This window comes from Mustela nivalis (assembly GCF_964662115.1).
Source record: "Mustela nivalis genome assembly, chromosome: 11".
NCBI classification, from domain to species: domain Eukaryota; kingdom Metazoa; phylum Chordata; class Mammalia; order Carnivora; family Mustelidae; genus Mustela; species Mustela nivalis.
The window spans coordinates 44,623,461-44,644,649 of record NC_139030.1 but is presented as its reverse complement, the minus strand read 5'-3'; the positions used below and the strand labels follow the sequence as shown (position 1 = coordinate 44,644,649).

At 35.2% G+C, this 21,189-nt stretch overlaps 1 protein-coding gene and 1 pseudogene across 7 annotated transcripts in view; both read right to left on the bottom strand.

The window, feature by feature from the left end:
• Window positions 1-483: 483 nt before the first annotated feature.
• LOC309843792 (small ribosomal subunit protein eS6 pseudogene) lies at window positions 484-1,293 on the bottom strand (annotated as a pseudogene). The gene has a single exon. The product of its transcript is annotated as a small ribosomal subunit protein eS6 pseudogene (transcript).
• Window positions 1,294-6,002: 4,709 nt separating this feature from the next.
• ATF2 (activating transcription factor 2) overlaps window positions 6,003-21,189 on the bottom strand; it is an 84,930-nt gene continuing 69,743 nt past the window's right edge. For all 6 annotated transcript variants that reach the window (XM_082689530.1, XM_082689533.1, XM_082689531.1 and 3 more), the window contains 2 exons: window positions 13,365-13,470; window positions 6,003-8,554 (listed from right to left, as the gene is read on the bottom strand). In XM_082689530.1, the coding sequence (XP_082545656.1) occupies window positions 8,328-8,554; window positions 13,365-13,470 (333 nt within the window). In that variant the 3' untranslated portion in view covers window positions 6,003-8,327. The remainder of the gene's footprint in view (window positions 8,555-13,364; window positions 13,471-21,189) is intronic.

Genomic DNA, 21,189 nt, shown 5'->3' with positions numbered 1-21,189 from the left:
CTTACTTTTGCTTTTGATTCCCTTGCCTTAGAAGACGAATCTAGAAAAATGTCGCTATGGCTCATGTCAGAGAAATACTGCCTATGCTCTCTTCCAGGATTTTTATGGTTTAAGGTCACTCATTTAGAGCTTTAATTCATTTTGAGTTTATTTTTGTGTATAAGAAAGTGATCCAGTTTCCTTTTTTTGCATGCTGAGAGTCTTCTTATATGTCTCTCCAATTTTCCAAATATCATTTGAAGAGACTGTCTTCTGCCCCATTGTATATTCTTGCCTTTTTTTGTTATTGATTAGCCATGTAATTGTGGGCTTATTCCTGGGCTCTCTATTCTGTCCTTTTGAGCTATGTCTATTTTTGTACCATTCCATATTGTTTTGATTACTATAGCCTTGTAGTATTTCTTGAAATCTTGGGATTGTGATACTTCCAGTTTTGTTTTTTCAAGATTGTTTTGGCTATTTTGGGTCTTTTTGGGGGGAGGAGGGGGGATTTAATGTGTGATCTTATTTGTCACTCTTAGAAAATCTTATTTTTGAATGGACTCAGACTTAGAGGTAGAAGCTCTCAGAGAGGACAGCCTCTGTCTCTTGGCAATCTGTTCCTGGCGTTTTTCTTTGGCCCCCCTTCATTCTCTTGGCCAAAAGTTTAGCATATCCTGCAGCCTCTTCCTTGTTTTTCTTAGTGTGCTGTTTCTTCAAAGCAATACGCCGATGTTTCTGTTGGAGGACACATGGAGTAACAAGATGCTGTATCTTGGGTGCTTTGGTTCTCGGTTTCTTACCTTCTTTGTTTAAGGGCTTTCTCACAACATACTGGTGGACATCATCTTCTTTAGAGAGATTGAAGAGTTTGTGGATTCTGCTGGCTCTTTTGGGGCCCAGGCGTCAAGGCACAGTAGTATCAGTGAGTCCAGGAATACCCTTCTCCCCTTTCTTTACAATGACCAAGTTGATAACACTGAGATTGGCATCCACGAAGCAACCCCGAACAGATTTGCGCTTTCTCTCTCCCGTCCTCCTTGGTCTGAAGCAGGAATGCCCCTTACTCAGCATCAGGCGGACACGGCCATAGGTCAAGACACCCTGCTTCATGGGAAAGCCTTGTCATTGCCACCACCGATTTGAACCACATAACCCTGCCATTCTTCACCGAGGGTGTCAGCAGCAACGTCTGTGGCCATACCCTTCTCATAAAAGGTACGAAGTTTGCGTTCATCGTCCACTTCAATGAGTTTCTGGCAGCCAGTAGCTGGGAAAGAGATGTTCAGCTTCATCCTGAAGCAGCCTACTGCCTCCGAGGCACCACGAAAGAAAGTTATTTCGGGTCTTTTGTGTTCCATACAAATTTTCGTATTTGTTCTAGTTCCATGAACAATGTTGATGGTATTTTGATAGGGATTGCATTAGATCTATAGATTGTTTTGGGTAGTAGGTTAACAATATTTGTTCTCCCAATCCATAAGCATGGAATATCTTTCCAATTGTTTGTGTCATCTTCAGTTACTCTCACTGATGTTTTATAGTTTCCAGAGTACAGATCTTCCACCTCCTCGGTTAAGTTTATTCCTAGGTACTTTACTCTTTTTGATGCAGTAAGAAATGAAATTGTTTTTTTAATTTCTTTCAGCTACTTCGTTAGTGTATAGAAATGCAACAGATTTCTGTATGTTGATTTTGTATCCTGTGACTTTACTGAATTCACTCATAGCTTCTAGCAGTTTTTTGGTGTAGTCTGGACATTTAATCTCCAAAATACTAAACACCCATTAGCTCCCTTTCCCAACTTACTTATTCTTGTAAGTGACGCCACTAGTCTTTTCAAGCCTGAGAAATGGAGTCTTCTTCCTTTGCTTTTCATCATCTCCCTTTTAGTTGATTAATTCCGTAGGTACTTCTGGCAAAATATTTCCTACACTTATTCCTTTTGCTACTTATTGGCCCTTCTTCCCTTCTTCCCTCATGCCTGAATTACTGCAACTTGGTAGCCGGTTTCCATGTGGGCCAACCTTCCTACTATTGTCTGTTCCTTAAAACACTTTCCTAATGTCCCTTTTCTGAAAGTCAATGGTTTGCTAGGTTTAGTAGCCCCAGTCAACCTTAAGGGCCTTCTATAATCTAGACTACTAGTCATAGCAGGCATACAGATGTCTTTTATGCAAGTTCTCATAGAACAATGTCATTTCAACAATAGCACACTACTTTTGAAGTACTCATAAAGGATCTACAAATAAAACACATTAATGAGGGGCGCCTGGGTGGCTCAGTGGTTTAAGCCTCTGCCTTCGGCTCAGGTTATGATCTCAGGTCCTGGGATCGAGCCCCGCATCGGGCTCTCTGCTCAGCAGGGAGTCTGCTTCCCCCCTCTCAGCCTACTTGTGATCTGTCAAATAAATAAATAAAATCTTAAAAAAAAAACACATTAATGAAAGTGATACTGGAAACTTATCTTCAAAATTGTTATCTAATGTTACTTTGTCACAGATACACTCTAGTCCATAAAAAAGAATTACAGCCAGTTTTAGTTACCTTTACTATCACGGGAAGAACTTTAGAGCTTTGTTTGCAATATAACTTCAGCTATTGACAAGGATGTTTATGCTTTAGCAGACTGACTCATGGTGATGGAAGTCACCTCAGAAACCATTAGTTGAGCTGAATAAATTGAGATGTAAAAGAAGTACTTTCCTAAAAATTTGGCAGTTGGGGAAAGTCAATAATTACCTGATTGATTTCTTAAATGTCCAAATTAATTAATGCTAGGATAGTTATATTACCTTTTATTTTTCACTGATGTTATTTAATTAGACCCTCTGACAATTTTAACAAGCACAATTCCCAAAATGGACAGAAGAACATTAGTTACATATTTAAACTACATGTTTAAATTAAAAAAAAAAATTGGTAGAAAAAAATCAAACAGTAATAATGGATAATGCAAAAGGGTTTACTTTTGAAGGCAAATGTATTGGCAAATTTTACTTCTTCATAAACAATGCATTTTTTCCCAATTCTGAGAAACTTACAATAGACTATTATCTTAAATTCTGCTAGGTAAACCCCATTAAATAATTATTGCTTAATTTTTCTGTCAGGCTATAGAAAACCACATCTCCTCATAATGTGCATGCTTTTAAACAATTAGCAAAAAATAATTTTAAAATGTCCTCTTTTGGGAGAATATTCTTTTTTTGGTGGTGGGGGGGTCTACTTTCACAGAAAATGAAATCTAATATAAGTAAACTAACCTTCATTTGTAAACTTCATAGTAAACTAACCTCATTTTAACTTACAGTTAAAAATGAGATTCAGACTCAAATACTTTCCCAAATAATTGAGGTAATGCATGATAGAGCCACGGCAACTATTTTGTTAAACAAATTCTAGCTTAAGGAATGGTCAAGGAATTCTAGCTCAAGGAATGTAAAACTTAATGCAAAATAAAGAAGCAAGGGAAGGCATTGTGACCATGACCAGGTTGTATCAATGTTTTCCTCTTCTCTGAAAGCCATTGGAAAAATTTTCATGTATACTTGAGGAACAAAGATGGAACTCACTGGCCCACTGTTGAATAACAAAACCCTTTTAGAGTGCCATGACAGATTTGGTAATTTTATAATTAACATCTGATTTGGTGTTTTGGACTGCTACAATAGAATAAAACTATGTATCTTTTTTCTTTTATTGTAGGTTCCAATTCTACAAGGCCTTTGTTATTTCAGAACTAATCCTTTAGTTTTGAAACATTTTCATGATTGTGCTTTTCCTATGGGAGCTCACCATTAATTTAAATGGTAGGAAGCTGGGGCGCCTGGGTGGCTCAGTGGGTTAAAGCCTCTGCCTTCACCTTGGGTCATGGTCCCAGGATCCTGGGACTTAGCCCGGAATCGAGCTCTCTGCTCAGCAGGGAGCCTGCTTCCTCCTCTCTCTCTCTGCCTGCCTCTCTGCCTACCTGTGATCTCAGTCAAATGGATTAATAAAATCTTAAAAAAAAAATGGTAGGAAGCTTTTTCCAGAAAGGTCTTTGTTCTAAATTTTATGTGCATTTTTCTCCGCACATTAGGATATTAACTTTTAAGGATCTATTAAGATCCTAAATTGCCTCAATGAATGACCATGTCTCAGTCTACTGTCTGGAAAAGATCTTTATTTGTTTAAACCATGTGAGAATTAGAGAATAAATCCGTATTTACTAATAGTTTAAAGAAATTATTTTTCATAACTACATCAGACATAAAATGGTGTAACTTTCCTTCGAAAGTAACCATTATCCTATGATCAAGATACTCTAGAAATGGGGCACCTGGGTGGCTCAGTGGGTTAAGCCTCTGCCTTCAGCTCAGGTCATGATCTCAGGGTCATGGGATCGAGTCCCCCTTGGGCTCTCTGCTCAGCAGGGAGCCTGCTTCCTTCTCTCTCTCTGCCTGCCTCTCTGCCTATTTGTGATTTCTGTCAAATAAATAAATAATCTTAAAAAAAAAAAGATACTCTAGAAATGTCAGATTTAAAATGTTTTTCTTCTAGGAATTTTTTTTTCTGTTTGTGCCTGTGTATAAATGAAGGCCTAGAAGTAAATAGGATTCCCTCATAGTTCCACTCTCACAAGTAAATTCTTAAGTGTCAAGCATTAATTGCTAATCAGTCTGAGATGTAGATTTAATAAACTATATTTAACATTAAATACATGCCAGAGACAAGATTATTTTCCTGTCCTCTGAGACAAATCAATGCCAACGTGAATTTGACCTTTTAGTATTTCATCAGATTTTGTTAGAGAACATCACCTTGTCTTCATGAAATCTTTCATCTAAAATCATGTAATTCAGATTAAGTACATTTGTTAGAATGTGTACCTTAATGTAAAAATTGGCCATGTGATTTTCTGTATCTCTTCAGACTGGCTCGAACTGAAAGAGAAGACTGAAATACCACTTTACATGCTCTCCACTTAGCCCTGGCCACTTCTAATACAATATACAATGTATTTAGTATGTTAACCCTTTTTCCCCAACACCTTCCTGCCCACCCTCCTCTTTAGAATGTAGCTCCACAAAGTCAGGGATTTTTGTTTGGGCTACTGGTGGATTCCAAGTGCCCAGAACAATGACCGACACACCTAGTTAAGCAGTCATTCACCAAATAAAACGAAGTTGTACATGTGTTCAGTGATGTAACAACATGGGGGTGGGGGAGAAAATCATCTTGCAGGGCACTTTAAGGACTCTAGCTCTGAGTGCAGTGAGGAGTGGGCGCCAGAATTTGGAGTAGGGAAATGCTAGAAGCGGATTCACATGTGGAAAGGATGACTCCAGCTGTTATACTGAGGATGGGCTACAGGAGGCAGTTACAAGGCAAATGCAGTAACCTGGGTGAGAAAAAATGAGGGCACGGATCAGGACGATAGCAATGAACAGGGTGAGAAGTGGCTGAATTCTCGATTGTTCTGAAGGAAAAGCCAACAGCGTTTCCTAATAGTTTGGAGGTGGGCTGTGAGAAAAGAGGAATCAAAGGTAACAACAGAGTTGTCCTGGCTTAAGCAACTGGAAGGATGGAGGTGTCATCAGTGCCTTATGAAAGACTGCTGGAGAAGCACACTTGCAGGGAAGGTGGGAGATGATGAAGAGCCAGTGCTGGACATGTCACACTGAACTACAGTTGAGACGCAATGTTGGACACGTCATGTTCAAGATGTTTTGTTAGGCAGTCGCCAAGAAATGCCAAAGGCTGGTAGATCTGTGTGTGGCTGTGGTTGGGGGAATGTTCCGGGTTGGGGAAGATTAAAGGTTCACTGTATACAAATGGGGTTTAATGAATGCAGAGAACAAGGCCTGAGCACCCTGCAGTTGAAAAGTCTTTCAGAAGGAATAAATTTTTATCATATAAATAGAAAGACTACCTGGTTCTTTTCAGATAATAAATGTCCTGCAGGAAAAACAAAACAAAACAAAAACCCATATCATTATCAGGTGATCTTACTTTATGAAAGATAGATAAGGACAAGCAAATTATGAACATAATTTAAAGATAGAATTTATTCTCTGATGGTTTACTCATGCAAACTGCACATAAAAGAAAGTAGTACAGTTTGTGTAACATTGCAAATATAAGGACTCAAAATGCTAGGTACAGAAGTAGTGTGACATCCTGAAAGTCAAAATGGAATTTGTGTTTATACAACTAATAATGGTTTTTTATTTGCTGAGTACAGACTGATTTACAATGAAAGTTTTGCTAACCTTGGTAAGTTCATTAACCGTTTACATGACTTCTTACATCTATGTAGTTTTATTTTACAGTTGCAAGAATTCCTGTTACCAAAAAACTTTAACTTGCATAAATAATAAAAGAAAAATATACTGAAGGACTTAGGAGAGTGAAAAAATTGAGGCTTTTCCTAACCCATCCAAACTACAATAAAAAATAGCGTTCTTGCAGAATTCATATTTTGTGCCTTTGAGATCAACTCCTTAGCATAACTATGGCAAAGTCACGATTAGAAATTCATTACTTTAAAATTATAAAATCAGTTAAAAATAAAAAAAAATTTAGAAGTAGGATTATCAACTAAAAATGCTCACTTTTAATAAGCCAAACAATAAAAATCTTATTATCTTCATACCTAAAAGTCCTGAAATGTCATTTGTATGATTTGAATGTTTCCCAGTTTGGAACTTAGGCAGGTGGGATATTTCCTTGAATTATCAAGGATATTTGATATAGGTTTTTTAAATGTCAGTCTCATTAGGAGATGGCACTGAGACGTTTGTAAATAGTGTAGTATAGATGCAGAACAAACTACACAACTTATTATAAATGCATTACAGATATTTACATAATGGAATCCTGCTTGAATGCCAGAAGTTGCTACTGGGTAGGACTCATAACTATTTTACAAAGTTGTCTTACACACATCTACTACTTTATTTTTAACAATTTAGTCTATTTTAAAATATTGTACTGTATTTTGAACATAACTGCAGAATAAAAATAGATAATGGCACATTAGAAAACTCAGTATCCCACAGATGACTGGATAATGAGAAAAGTGTACCTACAATCATCTCATCAGAAACAAACTACATCATGGAATGTTAGTTATCCAAGCCTGCACAGTAATGACATTTTAAATTGCAATCATCTATTGGCCAGCATCACACTGAAGGCATCGTTAAACATTCAAGCAAAGACTGCTGGCATAAACTATTGAAAGAAACATACACACATACATACACATACACACACTCTCTCTCATCCACTCTTGCTTCCCACATTATAATTACATTGTTCTAAAGATAGATACTGATTTTTTTCCCCACGAGAAACGTTATCAAAATTTGCTACTAAAAGATGACAGTGCTTTCACAAGAATAAGTACAACTTAGCTTGCAAGTACAAGACAATGGGGGTAAACAGTCTTAAATTTTCTAAGTAATTTTTAGACTTTTTCTGGCAACCATACCATACTTGATTATGCATAAACTTCTTAGTTTGTAACCTGAAATCTGCAAAAAACCAAAACCAAAACCTAATTTCAAAAAGTTAAGATATTGGATAACCCTGTATCATAGATTATATAATTTCATATTTTTAACAGCCTCAAAACATAGGGTTTAAAATACTGAATTTAAGACTCAAAAAATAGTCATTTTGAAATGATAAAGGATTCCAAAATTCATGTCTACTTAAAATCTTAAAGAAAACACACGATTAATGATCTTGATTTAGTTTCAGAGTGTGCATAAAAGCATCGTATGTCTCTTACCATGTTTCACTCACTTAAAAAGTGTTCTCTAATGTTTTTCCTTTTGCATAATGTGCAAAATAAAAGGCAAAAAGATTAAAAGCAAATCTCTATCTCTCTCTTGCTAGTGCTTTATGACCTTGTTAATATTACAAAGTCAACAGGGACTATGCAGAACTTTGGTATAAATGATAAACAATACTACCATCACAGTTGAGGATTAAGAGGTGGTCAAAAGAAATGGAAGTGGGAAGAGATTCAGTAACACCCCCATTTATTAAAACACCACCAAATTAAAAATGAAATAAACCACAATGAATTATAATACAATTTACACATTGAGCACAGAAAATTAATAAATCTAACAATATTTATAAAAAAAGCAAAATCAGTCTTTTTCCAGAGACTAAAATCTGTTGTTCAGTCTGATCATCAACTGCTGCTACACCAACTTTAGAGCCAAATTTAATTTCAAGTAAAAAAAAAAATTTACAACCACAGATTTCGCATAAATGGAAACTGGTCTTTCCTTGATTTCCCTTTGAAGTCACTAATGAGTATCTAAAACTGCTGCACTGCAGGTTTTTAATCAACTTCCTGAGGGCTGTGACTGGGAGGCAGGAGCCATAACAATCTGCGAAAGCGCAGGCTCTGTACTCTGGTCCGCCATCTGCGTGAGGACTGAGGTGGCCACTGCTTCGGCCTTGGAGGTTGAACTGACTCCATTGGATGTGCTGACAGAACTATGCTGTATAGCTTCCGTATGTGGACTACTTGGCACTGACAGGTCTTCTGAACTATCATCTTTATCAGCGGCTGGGTGGAAAAAACAAAAGTTACTGTTTCTTAAAGACATCTGGAAGAATGTATCAGTCATTTGTCAATATACAGAGTGAAAAGTCAGGCTTTTATAAAGTTGGTTACTGAGCTAAGTTGGTATGACTGGGCCTGAATAAATGAAATACGGCTCTAAGCTCGAAGCAGGCCATTTTACCACAGCAGGTCAGATGAAGGTACAATCAGGCATGGGGAAGCCTCTGTGTGCCTCACAGAAGAGAGTTAAGGTATTTGCTAAACAGTGTTAAGCAATCAGGCAGGAATTTGGGAGAGAGCCTTGTACTTAGAGATATAACCAAACACGAAGTAACACATTTAACAAAACCAGTCTGTTTGCCTACCCACCATTCTTATTAAAAAAAAAAAAAAAAAAAGAAAGAAAGAAAAATTATAACCACACGAATAAACAAAATGAATTCTTACATACAAATTACATTTTCAAATTATTCCCTCTGCACGCTCCAGAACTATATTTATTCTGGCTGACTTTCCATCTACTGCAGCGATGGGTGATTACAACACCTGATTCTAATGATGCATCCACCTGAGAATAAGCAGTATTTAGACTCTAAATGCCACCAGCTGTTATAGCTGCATGAATTAATTGGGGTTCAAATAAAACATTATATAAAACTCTAGACACTGCAATGGAAAAGATATTCAGAAAGGGGCTTTCTAAGTTTTTATGAAAAGCTACCAACTTTTAGGCCTGAACAATGAATCTCCTACACCTTTCTCATTTTAAGAGGATAGATTCTAATAATTTCAGTTAGTGAAAAATTTGATATGCACAACACACAAGCAATTATAGTGTATTTAACTTAGGAGATACAATGATAACGTGAACCAGGAACTGTGATCCTCATCCCAAACTTAAGAGAACACTGCCAGTAACAGTGATGCTTCCTGGAGACTCCTCATTAAAGGTAATCACCATTCTGATGGTTCTTTAACCATTCCCTTGTTTTTTGTTTGAAGCTTTACCAAATAGGTATCTATCTACAATATTACTTAGCTTTGTTTATATTTGAACATCCTGAAAACAGTATCATACTGGATGTATTCTTTTGTACTTTTCACTTGGCATTAAAATAATTTTTTATTTAGTGCTTAAAAATAACAAGAAGGCTTTCCATCAAATCTGACAATGCAAACTGGCCTGCTTGATAATGGCCAGGTGCCTATTCTGAAAGTAAGTTATTAAAAGCCTCTGTCTGGACCCTTAAAACAGGACTTATCCCATCATTTGTGATACAGAAGACAGAAGAGAAGGAACCTGGCCAGCTAGACTTCAGTTCAAATAAAATTCATCATTTTGAGAATCTTCTAAATACAGTACTTTCAGAATTTTGACAAGTTTATCTCAAATCCACGCAATTTTATAAAGCAGATTTTAAAATGCATTAATTAGACAGAATGCCATCTTCTCTATAAATCTGCTAGAAATGCAAAATCACACCTCAAGATAAAAATTTGACCTCCAGATACAATTAAAAAAAAAATCCATAATCCTTTTAAAATTACATAAAGCAGAAAGGACACTTTTCTGGTGAAGCAATAACAAATGTTATAAAATATTTATAATTCAGTTAAAGAGCCAATACAACAGTTATATATGTGTTCAGAAAAACCCAAACTCTGACAATGACACTTTAACTGAAAAGAACACTAAAAAGTTCTCTTTATGTCACCTCTCTTCTTCAACAGGAAAACAAACTGACCTTTCTCTCAAGGTTAAATTCTAGGGATATGCCTTCTTTCAAACCTAAAGAGGCTGATCTGTGATGAACAGTATAAGGAAATATAAATATGCAGTGAAAGGACTCAAAATTAACTAGTAAACTGTAAGGACAAGTGCCTATCTCCAGACTTTCAGAACTAGGTAAAGCAAATCCTTAGGCTGCACAAAGCATCAGGTACTCCCTTTATAAAGGACATAATTATAAATTTTACATATATAAAATATCTTTATAATGTAAAAACCTGTCCAATTCTAGAAGGTGAGAGAAAAATCATTAGTATAATCACAAGCACTAGAAAGAATGAAATCTTACTGCACTCCAAGAGCCATTTTCAGCTCGAAAGCTACAAAACCCCCAGCTGTTTGACAATTCACACTATGAAGTTTTCCACCTATGTTCATATATATTTTCATCAATGAAAATATAAGCTCTCAATTATACTTAGGGCCCAAGAAGCTTTCTTTCCCACTTAGGATTATGGAAACAAGTAAAATACCATTTTAATTATGCCTAGAGATCTAGAAAATATGAATTAATGGTAGTAAGATCCACTCATGTTTTATGCTTCATAGAATCCAAACATTAAAAATGTACTCATATATTCATTCATGTTTTATACCATTTGATTGTTAATGTGACCCCAATTGTCAGGGCTTTCCCATGACTGAGGGATTTCATCCCACAAGGTGGGGACTTAGAACTGAGTCCTTAGAACTTAGAACTCAGTCCTGAGAACTGAGTGGGGAGTCTTAGAACTGAGAAACTCTATGGTGTGCGCATTTATACTGTGTGACCTTTACCTGAAAGATTTTGTAATATTCTTTAGTTTCTGTTAAACTTTAATTTCACAAATGTTTTGAAAGTGTTAACTATTACAATTCACCACCATTAGCAAGAGCTGTGTACTACAACATGAACAGTGTTAGGTATCTAAATTTCCCCACATTTTCTCTGAGATTTAAGTAGTCAATCTAAATACCTTGACTACTAAACAACAGAGAAATCATTTTTTCCCCTAAGACTTCAAGTTTGAAAAGAGAAATTACTTTAAAATTTCTACAAAACTCAGTTACCTCCCAAGAGCTGAAGGGAACTAATTCTATGCTAAAACTAAAGTTTTACTTTGGTCTGATTATCTAGATGACTAGACAGAAAAAAAGGTAGGAATAACTCCAAACATCAAAAATGTCTTATTCATTTCTTACAGTCTATACAACCTAGCATAATGCATATTCCCTAAAAAGTTATTAATCTACGGGTGCCTGGGTGTCAGTGGGTTAAGCCTCTGCCTTTGGCTCAGATCATGGTGTCAGGGTCCTGGAATTGAGCCCCACATTGGGCTCTCTGCTCAGCGGGGAGCCTGCTTCCCCTCTCCCTCCGCCTGCCTCTCTGCCTACTTGTGATCTCTGTCAAATAAATAAATAAATCTTAAAAACAAACAAACAAACAAACCCAAAACTTAACATAGACTTTCAGTTTATTTAAGGGTATGTGTGGCATATAAACTCGTACATCTATAATCTTTATAAAAAACATCTTTATAAGTTATTGCTTAAAATGAAAAACGGCTTGCCTTTACTCAGCATATGATGCCTTGATTATAGAGATAAAACTGTTGAGATTATCTAAGATTAAAAAATAGCAGATGAGATAAATTTTTAATTGGCTGTAACTGAAAAATTCATTTTCCTTCTAATTTTGTAGAATAATTTTTATACTTCTTTTTGAACTATCAAAATTCAAGAGAGCTCTCTTGTTAAGAAAATCATATATGCATAATGCTGAACTCAGTAGCTTCTATAGGAAATTATGTTGTTAAGTCATATGGGAGCCATAATGGTCTCATCCCTGCAGCAATCATTGTTAATACAAACCCCAAACATATTTCTATATGGGTCCAATTTACTCCACAATGTGTTTCACCATTCTGTGAAAATGACTAGATATCAAAGGGCTGAGATTTATTTGCTCAAAACTGACAAAAATCAATGTTCTAAATATATATGGCAGTAGAGAGTTGCTAAATCTACTGAATCTTTTAAATTAAAAAATATTGCCTATTCTGATGAAACTGCTTACAATGACTACAAGTAAAGATGGTGGCCATTAAGTTTTATCGTGAGCACCTGAGGAACTGTTTGCATCCAATACAAAATGTTTCTTTCTTTTGAATTACTGACACTGGCAAATTAAAATGAAGTGGATACATATGGTTGAAACAATCTTCACATTTACAAATATCCTGAAATATCACTAAATCATGAAAGGGAAAGCTGTGGGTTATATATTATGAAGTTGCCTAATGCATCCCCAGCTCTGTTATTTGTTACAAATTTGTGTACGATGGACAAAATTGGCCATTTATTCAAGAGTAACAGCTGGCTCCAATATTGTGCATCTTATCAAAAAAGAAGGACATTACAAGAAGGAAAAAGCACAATTAACCTTTAAAATGCTGAAAAAAGAAGAATCTCATTTTGAGGAAAACATGTAAGAGAAAACTTAAAAGCAGATAATTTAAATAGTGTTCTGTTTTAGCATTTTTATGACTAAAAGACTCAATATAAAGATCTGAAACAATATAAAAATTGCACAGTGCTGATATTTAATAAAGAACAAAAGGACCCAATACTGTAAACAGGTACTCTATATTGTTAAGTGAAGACAGTTAATTTAAAAAAAAATTACTGAATGGAGGGCTGGAAAAGAAGTAGTATTTCTCTGTCATTCTAAGACAAAATGCTAATCTGGGAAGCCAAAATATCATCAATACTTACAGTGTATTTTAAATTATTAACTTGTTTTGTTGGTGTATAATAATCCCTAGGAAAAAAGCTAGAAATAGGAAAATTCAAAAATTCTCAATTCTATAAAGTATATTCCCCATTCCATAATAACCTTGCAGAAGTTCTGATATTTAATATTAAATATTAGAACTGCAGTCTCTTGTTTTTTTTGTTTTCTTTTTTTTTTAATGGCAGCTCGGTTCGCTCTTGCAGTATTTCACTGATGTTGCCTAAGGCTATAGGTAATGGAACATTACTCACTATGATAGCCAGATTTCTTCTGCATGGCGGTTACAGGGCAATCTTTATGAGCCAGAAGAAGCTGTTTCAGCTGTGCCACTTCATTTCTCAGCAGGGTGACTTCACTCTGGAGAAGAAACAACTTATGTACCTTAACAGCATCAGACTAAACATTTCTTACTATTTATAACAAGTGAAAATCAAGAATATCGGTTATCTTTAACAGAGTATCAAGGAATATACAAAATATACTGCTTAAATAGGTTTAATCAGTACACATCAGTTTGCATATTTTAGCATTTGTACAAAGACTGCAACTTGTATAAAAATTTAAACAAGATAATGACATGACTGGAGAACATATTTCGAAGTTTTTATATTATCATTTGCCTTGGGACTGCTTATGTACTACAGGTTACTCATAGAAGGTTATTTTTTACTTATGTTGCATATTCTTTTGATTATTTGAAAAATTAGAAACCCAAGGGAGTCAGAATGAATTTCACTGATTCTGCACTTGAAAATGAAAAATTTATCCTGGAAACTCAATTAGGCAAGTTTCTAGTTTTCCAGAAACTATGAAGAGCTCCACAGAGGAAACCACAATAACCAAAGAATCATGGATACTTAAAATGGAGCAAGGAACTGTGCTGGACATGGAAACAATGAAAACAGATAAAATTATCTAAACAGATTAGCTTCCCCTCAATCTAGATAATTTGTATACATCTAAATTTAAATCTGGCAAATTAATGGTGGATTGTCCTAGTCCTTATTTCTTTTTAATCGATTTTATTTATTCATTTATTTTAGAGAGAAGGAGGGCACAAGTGAGGGTAGGAGCAGAGGAAGGAGAGGGAAGGAATCCCAAGCAGACTCTAAGCTGAGCCTGATGTGGGGCTTGATCCATGATGCCCAAGATCATGACCTGAGATTTGGATGTCTAACTGACTGAGCCACCCAAGCACCCCTGGTGTAGTCCTCATTAAAAAATGAGCACTTCAATGAAATGTGTAAGCCTGATGATTCACAGACCTATACCCCTGGGCCATATAATACATTATGTTAATTAAAATAAATGAGCACTTCAGCCGTTGTTTTGGATGCATTAATCTGGTAAATTCTATATAAAACTTCCAAATTAAGAGGTTCCATTTAATTCCTTTTGGTCACCCTCAGATATTAAAGATGCATAAATTAGTGATAATTACCAATAATCAGGAGTTAGAATAATGTGGATTTAATAAAATGGTAAGGAATTCTTAATTTAGAAACACCGCTAAACTACTTATTTGAACTTATATTAACCTTAAGTATTCAGATTTCATCTATGAACCCCAAATTAAAAAAATAAAAGAAGCATGTGTACTTTCCTAAAAGCTCAGGCACTTGTTTTCCATCCCTTGGTCTCCTAACCAGAAAGAGGAATGTAAAATAATTTAGCAGATTAGACTCATTAGCTTTCCTCAAGTGATCAATGACAGAAACATAAAAATTCAAAGAATAAAAGTTAAGCAAGTCTGTTGGTTAGTTTCTCACACCCCTATAACAACAAACTGCAACAATACATTAAAGTACAGAACAAAAACTGATGCTTACAGTAAAGCTAAACATTAAATAAAGGTTAAATCGTGTTTACAAAATTGCATCTGAGATAAGAATGGGTGTGCAATGATCAAAAATACAAAAGGGGAACTTTTAGAGTTTAGAATTTTGCTTTTAAAAAAATGTTTAAAAAACTCATTTCTATGGAATACTGCAGTCAATGTCAATATACTAATTTTACGGCTCTTTATTAATGACACCAAAAATGAGAAACCAGGTTACGAATAATCTAATACATAATACCCCAAATCTTTCCCTCTCTGCTGTGTCAGCTTGAACTTGAGACTCCTAACAGGTTTCTCCTTTTAACTTCTGTAATATGAAAGAGGGCTGATGTGTATTTTTATTATTTTATTTATTTATTTATTTTTAAGATTTTATTTATTTGGCCGAGACAGAGAGAAAGAGAGAGCACAAGCAGGGGGAGTGGCAGACGGAGAGAGAAGCAGGATCCCTGCTGAGCAAGGAGCCCGATGTGGGACTCCCCCTGCTCCAGGGATCGTGACCTGAGCTAAAGGCAGATGCTTAACGGACTGAGCCACCTAGGTATCCCTGGATATGTATTTTTAGTTCACAACATATAATCTCTTATAATCTGGTGCCTGTGACCCCCCCCCTTTCATATTAGTTTGACCCTATGGGGGAAAAAAAATATTTAACCGTTTTGACCTATACAAATAGAAATTTTGAAAATACACAATGTTGTCTCTACCTACAAAAGCTTTCCTCTCCTTTTTCTTGCCTTGCTAATTTTTTCATTCATCTTTAAGAGTGAAATAAGTACAGTATAAGTTCAGATAGGAAAAGAAGTCCATTTCTATGCTCGCAGACACGTATGCACATACATGTGTACATTTACATAGTATTTACTACGCAGGATTGTTATTTTTGGTTTACTTGTTTGCCACCTCTGTTGGATTGGGAATTTCTCAAGGGTAGGGATTATCTTTGCTTTTTGTATCCCCAGAGTACAGCACACAGCTTACTAAAGACTAAGTACATAGTTACATTTTAGAACTATGAGTAATTCTATGTTCAGGGGGAGGAAAAAAATTTCCAAAGAAAGGTGATATGAAGTTGCTTAAATAATACAAAAATGGTCAGAGGTCCTAATTTCATTATTTATACCAACAACTTCACCAATGTATCCGCACTGTTAATTTTCTCAGACATAAAATGATAATTGGCATATTTTACAGTGTCATCTCAATTACAGAATTTTTTAAAAATCACAAATGCCCTCTCTTCTAAATATCCTACAGAGACATTCAGCATAAACCATATTATGATTTTTTTGGTCAAGGTAAACATTTTTGGTAAGATAAAGCAGATGTGGGAAAAATTGTTATTCTGATCTAAAATAAAATGTAAATTACTTTGGCATTTTCTGTACCACTGCTCCATTGCACCTATAGCTACTCAAAGGTTAATTATATACTATGAACAAAAAAAAATTTTTTTAACAGTTTATATGAATGAAGCAGATTAGACTGATGAAATCATGACAGACCAAATCAGCCAACTGATTAATCTATCACAGCTTTTCATTGATACCTGGCCATAGACTGAGGACCTAGTATTCCATTAATTTATGATCTTTGACTTTCTAGTTCAGCCACTATCCCCAAAATTAAAGAAATAATATTAGACAGTTTCTTCTTTGGAGAGTTTCTCATTGCTAAAGATACGATTTTCTTCATGTTTAGTCTTCACAAAACTCAAAGATTAAGTATCAAGATTCCCATCACACAGTTCCAAGGACCGTCATGGATGTAAAACCTTACAATGGAGAACATAGGTCTGTAACAACAGAAAAAAAAAAATGACAGGTTTCTTAATACTTTGGAAATACCTTGCAAAATGAATGGGAATGACCCTTCTCTTATTTTCCTTCAGAGTTTTCTCATACTTTGTTTTGTGCCTGTCTCCTCTGCTAAACCACAAATTCTGTAAGCATAAGGACAATGTCTTTTTCACTGTTTTATCTCCTACGTCTAATAACATGCCCTGCACACAATAGATGTTTAATGACAGAATGAATAATCAATAACTAGCATTTGCATACTATACACCCTGAACACCCTGTAACAGATTTCACTATACCCTCTCTCTCATTTGATCTTCATAACAGTACTTATTCTTTGAGTATGACAGATAGGGAAGTAAAGGCTCAAGGATTTTTAGTAAGGCCTAGTAAAAAGAAGTACTAGGTCTCAGGCTCAAAATAAAATGCATGAAGTAGTAGTGGCATCACTGTTACCTTCTCCCTCTCTAGAACCTGGTTAAAACTCAGGGGAAAAGAAGAAAGACAGTGATAACAGAGAACACTATTTTTTTTTTTCAGGAATTAAAACAGGTTTAGCATCTTCCAATTGTCACCATTCCTTTATATTTCAAGCGATAAATAAAATACTATTTGGGTGGGTATCAGCAATAAAAGAGTTATTCTTTTTTTTTTTTTTTTTTTTTGGATCCCTTTTAAGTCAATAGAGCAATAACAAAACCTCTTCTGTTATCATTAACTTATCAGTGAAAACTCCTCACATATCCGGCTATGGAAGAATGCTTTTTTTTTTCCCCCAATTTATTGAGCTTCTACTCCACACACATTGTGCAATAACTGTTTTAAAAGCAAAATCCACAATGAAAACTCCCAAGTTTTATACAAAGAGTAACTGTTAAGGAGCTACTATTAATAAAGAATCTGCCTTTGTTCACAAAGGAAACATGCTGAATTTGTAAGCTGAAAACACAATTCAAAAATCAGTGTAACTGAAAAAACCACAAAAAGGTGAAAACTCTTTCAAGATAATAAAATCATATATTAGTTTTTTAAAAGATTTTAAAAATTTATTTATTTTATTTATTTATTTGACAGAGATCACAAGTAGGCAGAGAGGCAGGCGGAGGGAGAGGGGAAGCAGGCTCCCTGCGGAGCAGAGAGCCCGATGTGGGGCTTGATCCCAGGATCATGACCTGAGCTGAAGGCAGAGGCTTTAACCCACTGAGCCACCCAGGCGCCCCAGTCATATTTGTCTTTAAAAACCTAATGATTGATAATCAACAGTATCCAAGTTTTGGTCTAGATTGCCATGTCTCTAATACAATTTGATGAAATTGTCTTTTTAGCAACAATTTTAGAAAGCTAAAATATAGGGACGCCTGGGTGGCTCAGTGGGTTAGGCTGCTGCCTTTGGCTCAGGTCACGATACCAGGGTCCTAGGATCGAGTCCCGCATCGGGCTCCTTGCTCAGCAGAGAGCCTGCCTTCCTCTCCGCCTCTGCCTGCCTCTCTGACTACTTGTGTGCTCTCTCTCTCTTTATGACAAATACATAAATAAATAAAATCTTAAAAAAAAAAAAAAGAAAGCTAAAGTATTATTAAATTCAGTGAGGGGGGGCAAGAGAGTTGAATAATTAATGTTCTTTAAAACCTAATATGTATTTGGTAAAAATATGTACAGTCACACCTCAACACTCATTAAAATGTATTTGTAATATATAAGTAACCATGGGTCATTATTGCCCACTATACTGATCAGCTAAGCCTGTATGTCACGTGAAGAATTATTAAGGAAATGTAGAACTGATGAATGTTTTCACATAAAGTAGAGTTTAATTATTTCTCTCACATTCAATTTTCTTTACGAGTCATTCTGTTCTTCACAGTTAACGGTTTTGTTGTTGGTAGACTGAAATTTTTTCTGCCTGAATCTGTCATAAGCATGTTATTAACTCTTAATATTCTGAAAACCAGAATCTGTCACTTTTTAAAATTGTTTTTGTTTGATAACTAAAAAGCAACAAAAATTAAAAATCACTTATCCACTTGAAACAACAGAGAAAGTCATAATTGAAGGACCTTTCTTACCAAATCATTCATGTTCTCAATAGCCTCTTCACAACTTATTACTGGTACATGTCATTCCTAAAATTCTACTTATAATTTAGGGATTCATTCCTATACCAATTTCCTTATCTACACATTTGTCCATCTAACTATAAACCTTTTATTAATGAAACAGAGTTGTGCTATTTTAGTGTACACTATTTTTTTGAATACTGAGCTGACATTCCCATGAGCTAGAATTAACCATTTTATTTTTTTTAAAGATTTTTTATTTATTTGTCAGAGAGAGAGCAAGCACAAGCAGGGGTAGCGTCAGGCAGAGAAAGAAGCAGATTTGCCACTGAGTAAGGAGCCCGATGCGGAATTCGATCCCTAGACCCTGAGACCATGACCCAAGCATGACCCAAGCCGAAGCAGACACCCAACCAAATAAGCCACTCAGGCGCCCCTAAAATTAACTATTTTAAACTGAACAATTTAGTGGTATTCAGTACGTTTACAGTGTTGTGCAGCCACCTCCCTCAAAATGATTATAAAACACTTCTGTCAGTCCAGATTAAAACTTCTTACCCATTAACCAGTTTCTATTTTCTACCACCCTTCCTCCTGCCCCCATTCCTGGCAACCATCAATCTGCATTTATCTCTACGAATTTCTCTCTTGATATTTTCCTTTTTTTTTTTTCACACAGAAAGAGAGAGAATCTCAAGCAGACACGAAACCCACATGGAAAATGATGTGGGGCTCGATCTCACTCCCCTCAGATCATGATCTGAGCCCAAATCAAGAGTCTGCACTTAACTGAGCCACCCAGGCACCCCCTTCTAGGTATTTTATATAAACAGAGTCATGGGTGGCTTTGTTTCTGGCTTCTTTCACTTAAGGAAAAATGTTCTGAGTTCATCCACATTCTAGCATGTTCATCCACATTCACTCCTTTTTATGGCTAAATAATATTCTATTGTATATACATACCATAATTTATCTATTCATCTACTGATGGACATTTGGGTTGTTTTCAACAACTTTCTTTTTATCCCTAACAATATATTCTAATTTTCCAGGTTAACACATACATATGAATTTCATTTTCTTCTTTCACAAAAGTATTTTAAAGAGCATATCTTAGGGGATGCTGCGTGGGTTCAGTTAAGCATCCGACTCTTGATTTCTGCTCAGGTCATGATCTCAGAGTCCTGGGATTGAGCTCTCCATCAGGATCTGTGCTCACTGTGGAGTCTCCTTGTCTCTTTCCCTCTGCACTACCTCCATGCTCTCTCTCTCAAATAAATAAATAAAATCTTAAAAAAAAAAAAAGATAACATCATTTCATATACTAAAGTTCTGATATGCATTTCTAAAATTAAGAACACTTTATCTTACCATGATTCCATCATCACTTAGTTTTCAATGATTAAAGATACAGATTTTACTTTTCTGTTTGTAATTTGAGGTATTAACTAATGTTATATTCAACTACAGAGCTTAATTTAGGAATTTCTTGAATTTGACTTCTATTTAAAAGTTTCATGTTGGAAATGGTGTGTTGGTAACTTTTACCTAGATGATAAATCCTGCCTTTATTCCTCCAATCAAGAAATGTCTACCAAGATTAAATACAAAAATATATTTTACAATAGTAACATTTAATCGTAGTTTGTATGGTGGAAAAAACAGGAGATGAATGAAACAAAGGTTATATTTATCCTGAATACTGAATTTTTCAAGGTTTTCTGAAATAACAAAGCACTGCTGCTATTAGTAATGATGACCAGGGTTGTAATACAATTACGGAAATAGCAGTTATCTCATGAAAGCTGTTAATATTGCCATGACTTGGGTCAAAGCAGAAAACTGGCCCACCTAAAATTGAAGAATATCCTGTAAATGATACTATGTATTTCTATACCCCTGTACAGTACAGTTTTCAAATATTTTTACTTCTTAAAAAGGACAATAAGCCAAATTACAAAGGAAAATATTGATAAATTTAAGATTCAAAATTTATGTATTTAAAAATACTTGCATTCATTTTAACTCAACTGAATTATGCAAAAAATCCTCAGGGAAATAGAATCAACAGGTACTTATCTCTATTCTATGGGTAAAGCAATTGAGGCTAAGAATGACAACTAAAAAATAGCCAAATCATTCAGAAGAGTAATTGTGTTAAGAACACAAAAGAAAAAAAAAATAGATGCATCTAAATCATTTTGTTAATGTAACATGAGTATCTGAAAATTTATACTAGTAATTCATAATCTAAGAGATACCTGGCAAAGAATAGCCGTTTTTTGAGCATAAATAAAGTAGTACCTATAATCTGTTTCATTTTGTTTAAGAGGGAAAATATCAGAAGTTTTTTTCCTAAGAAGTTATGAAAATAGTTCTT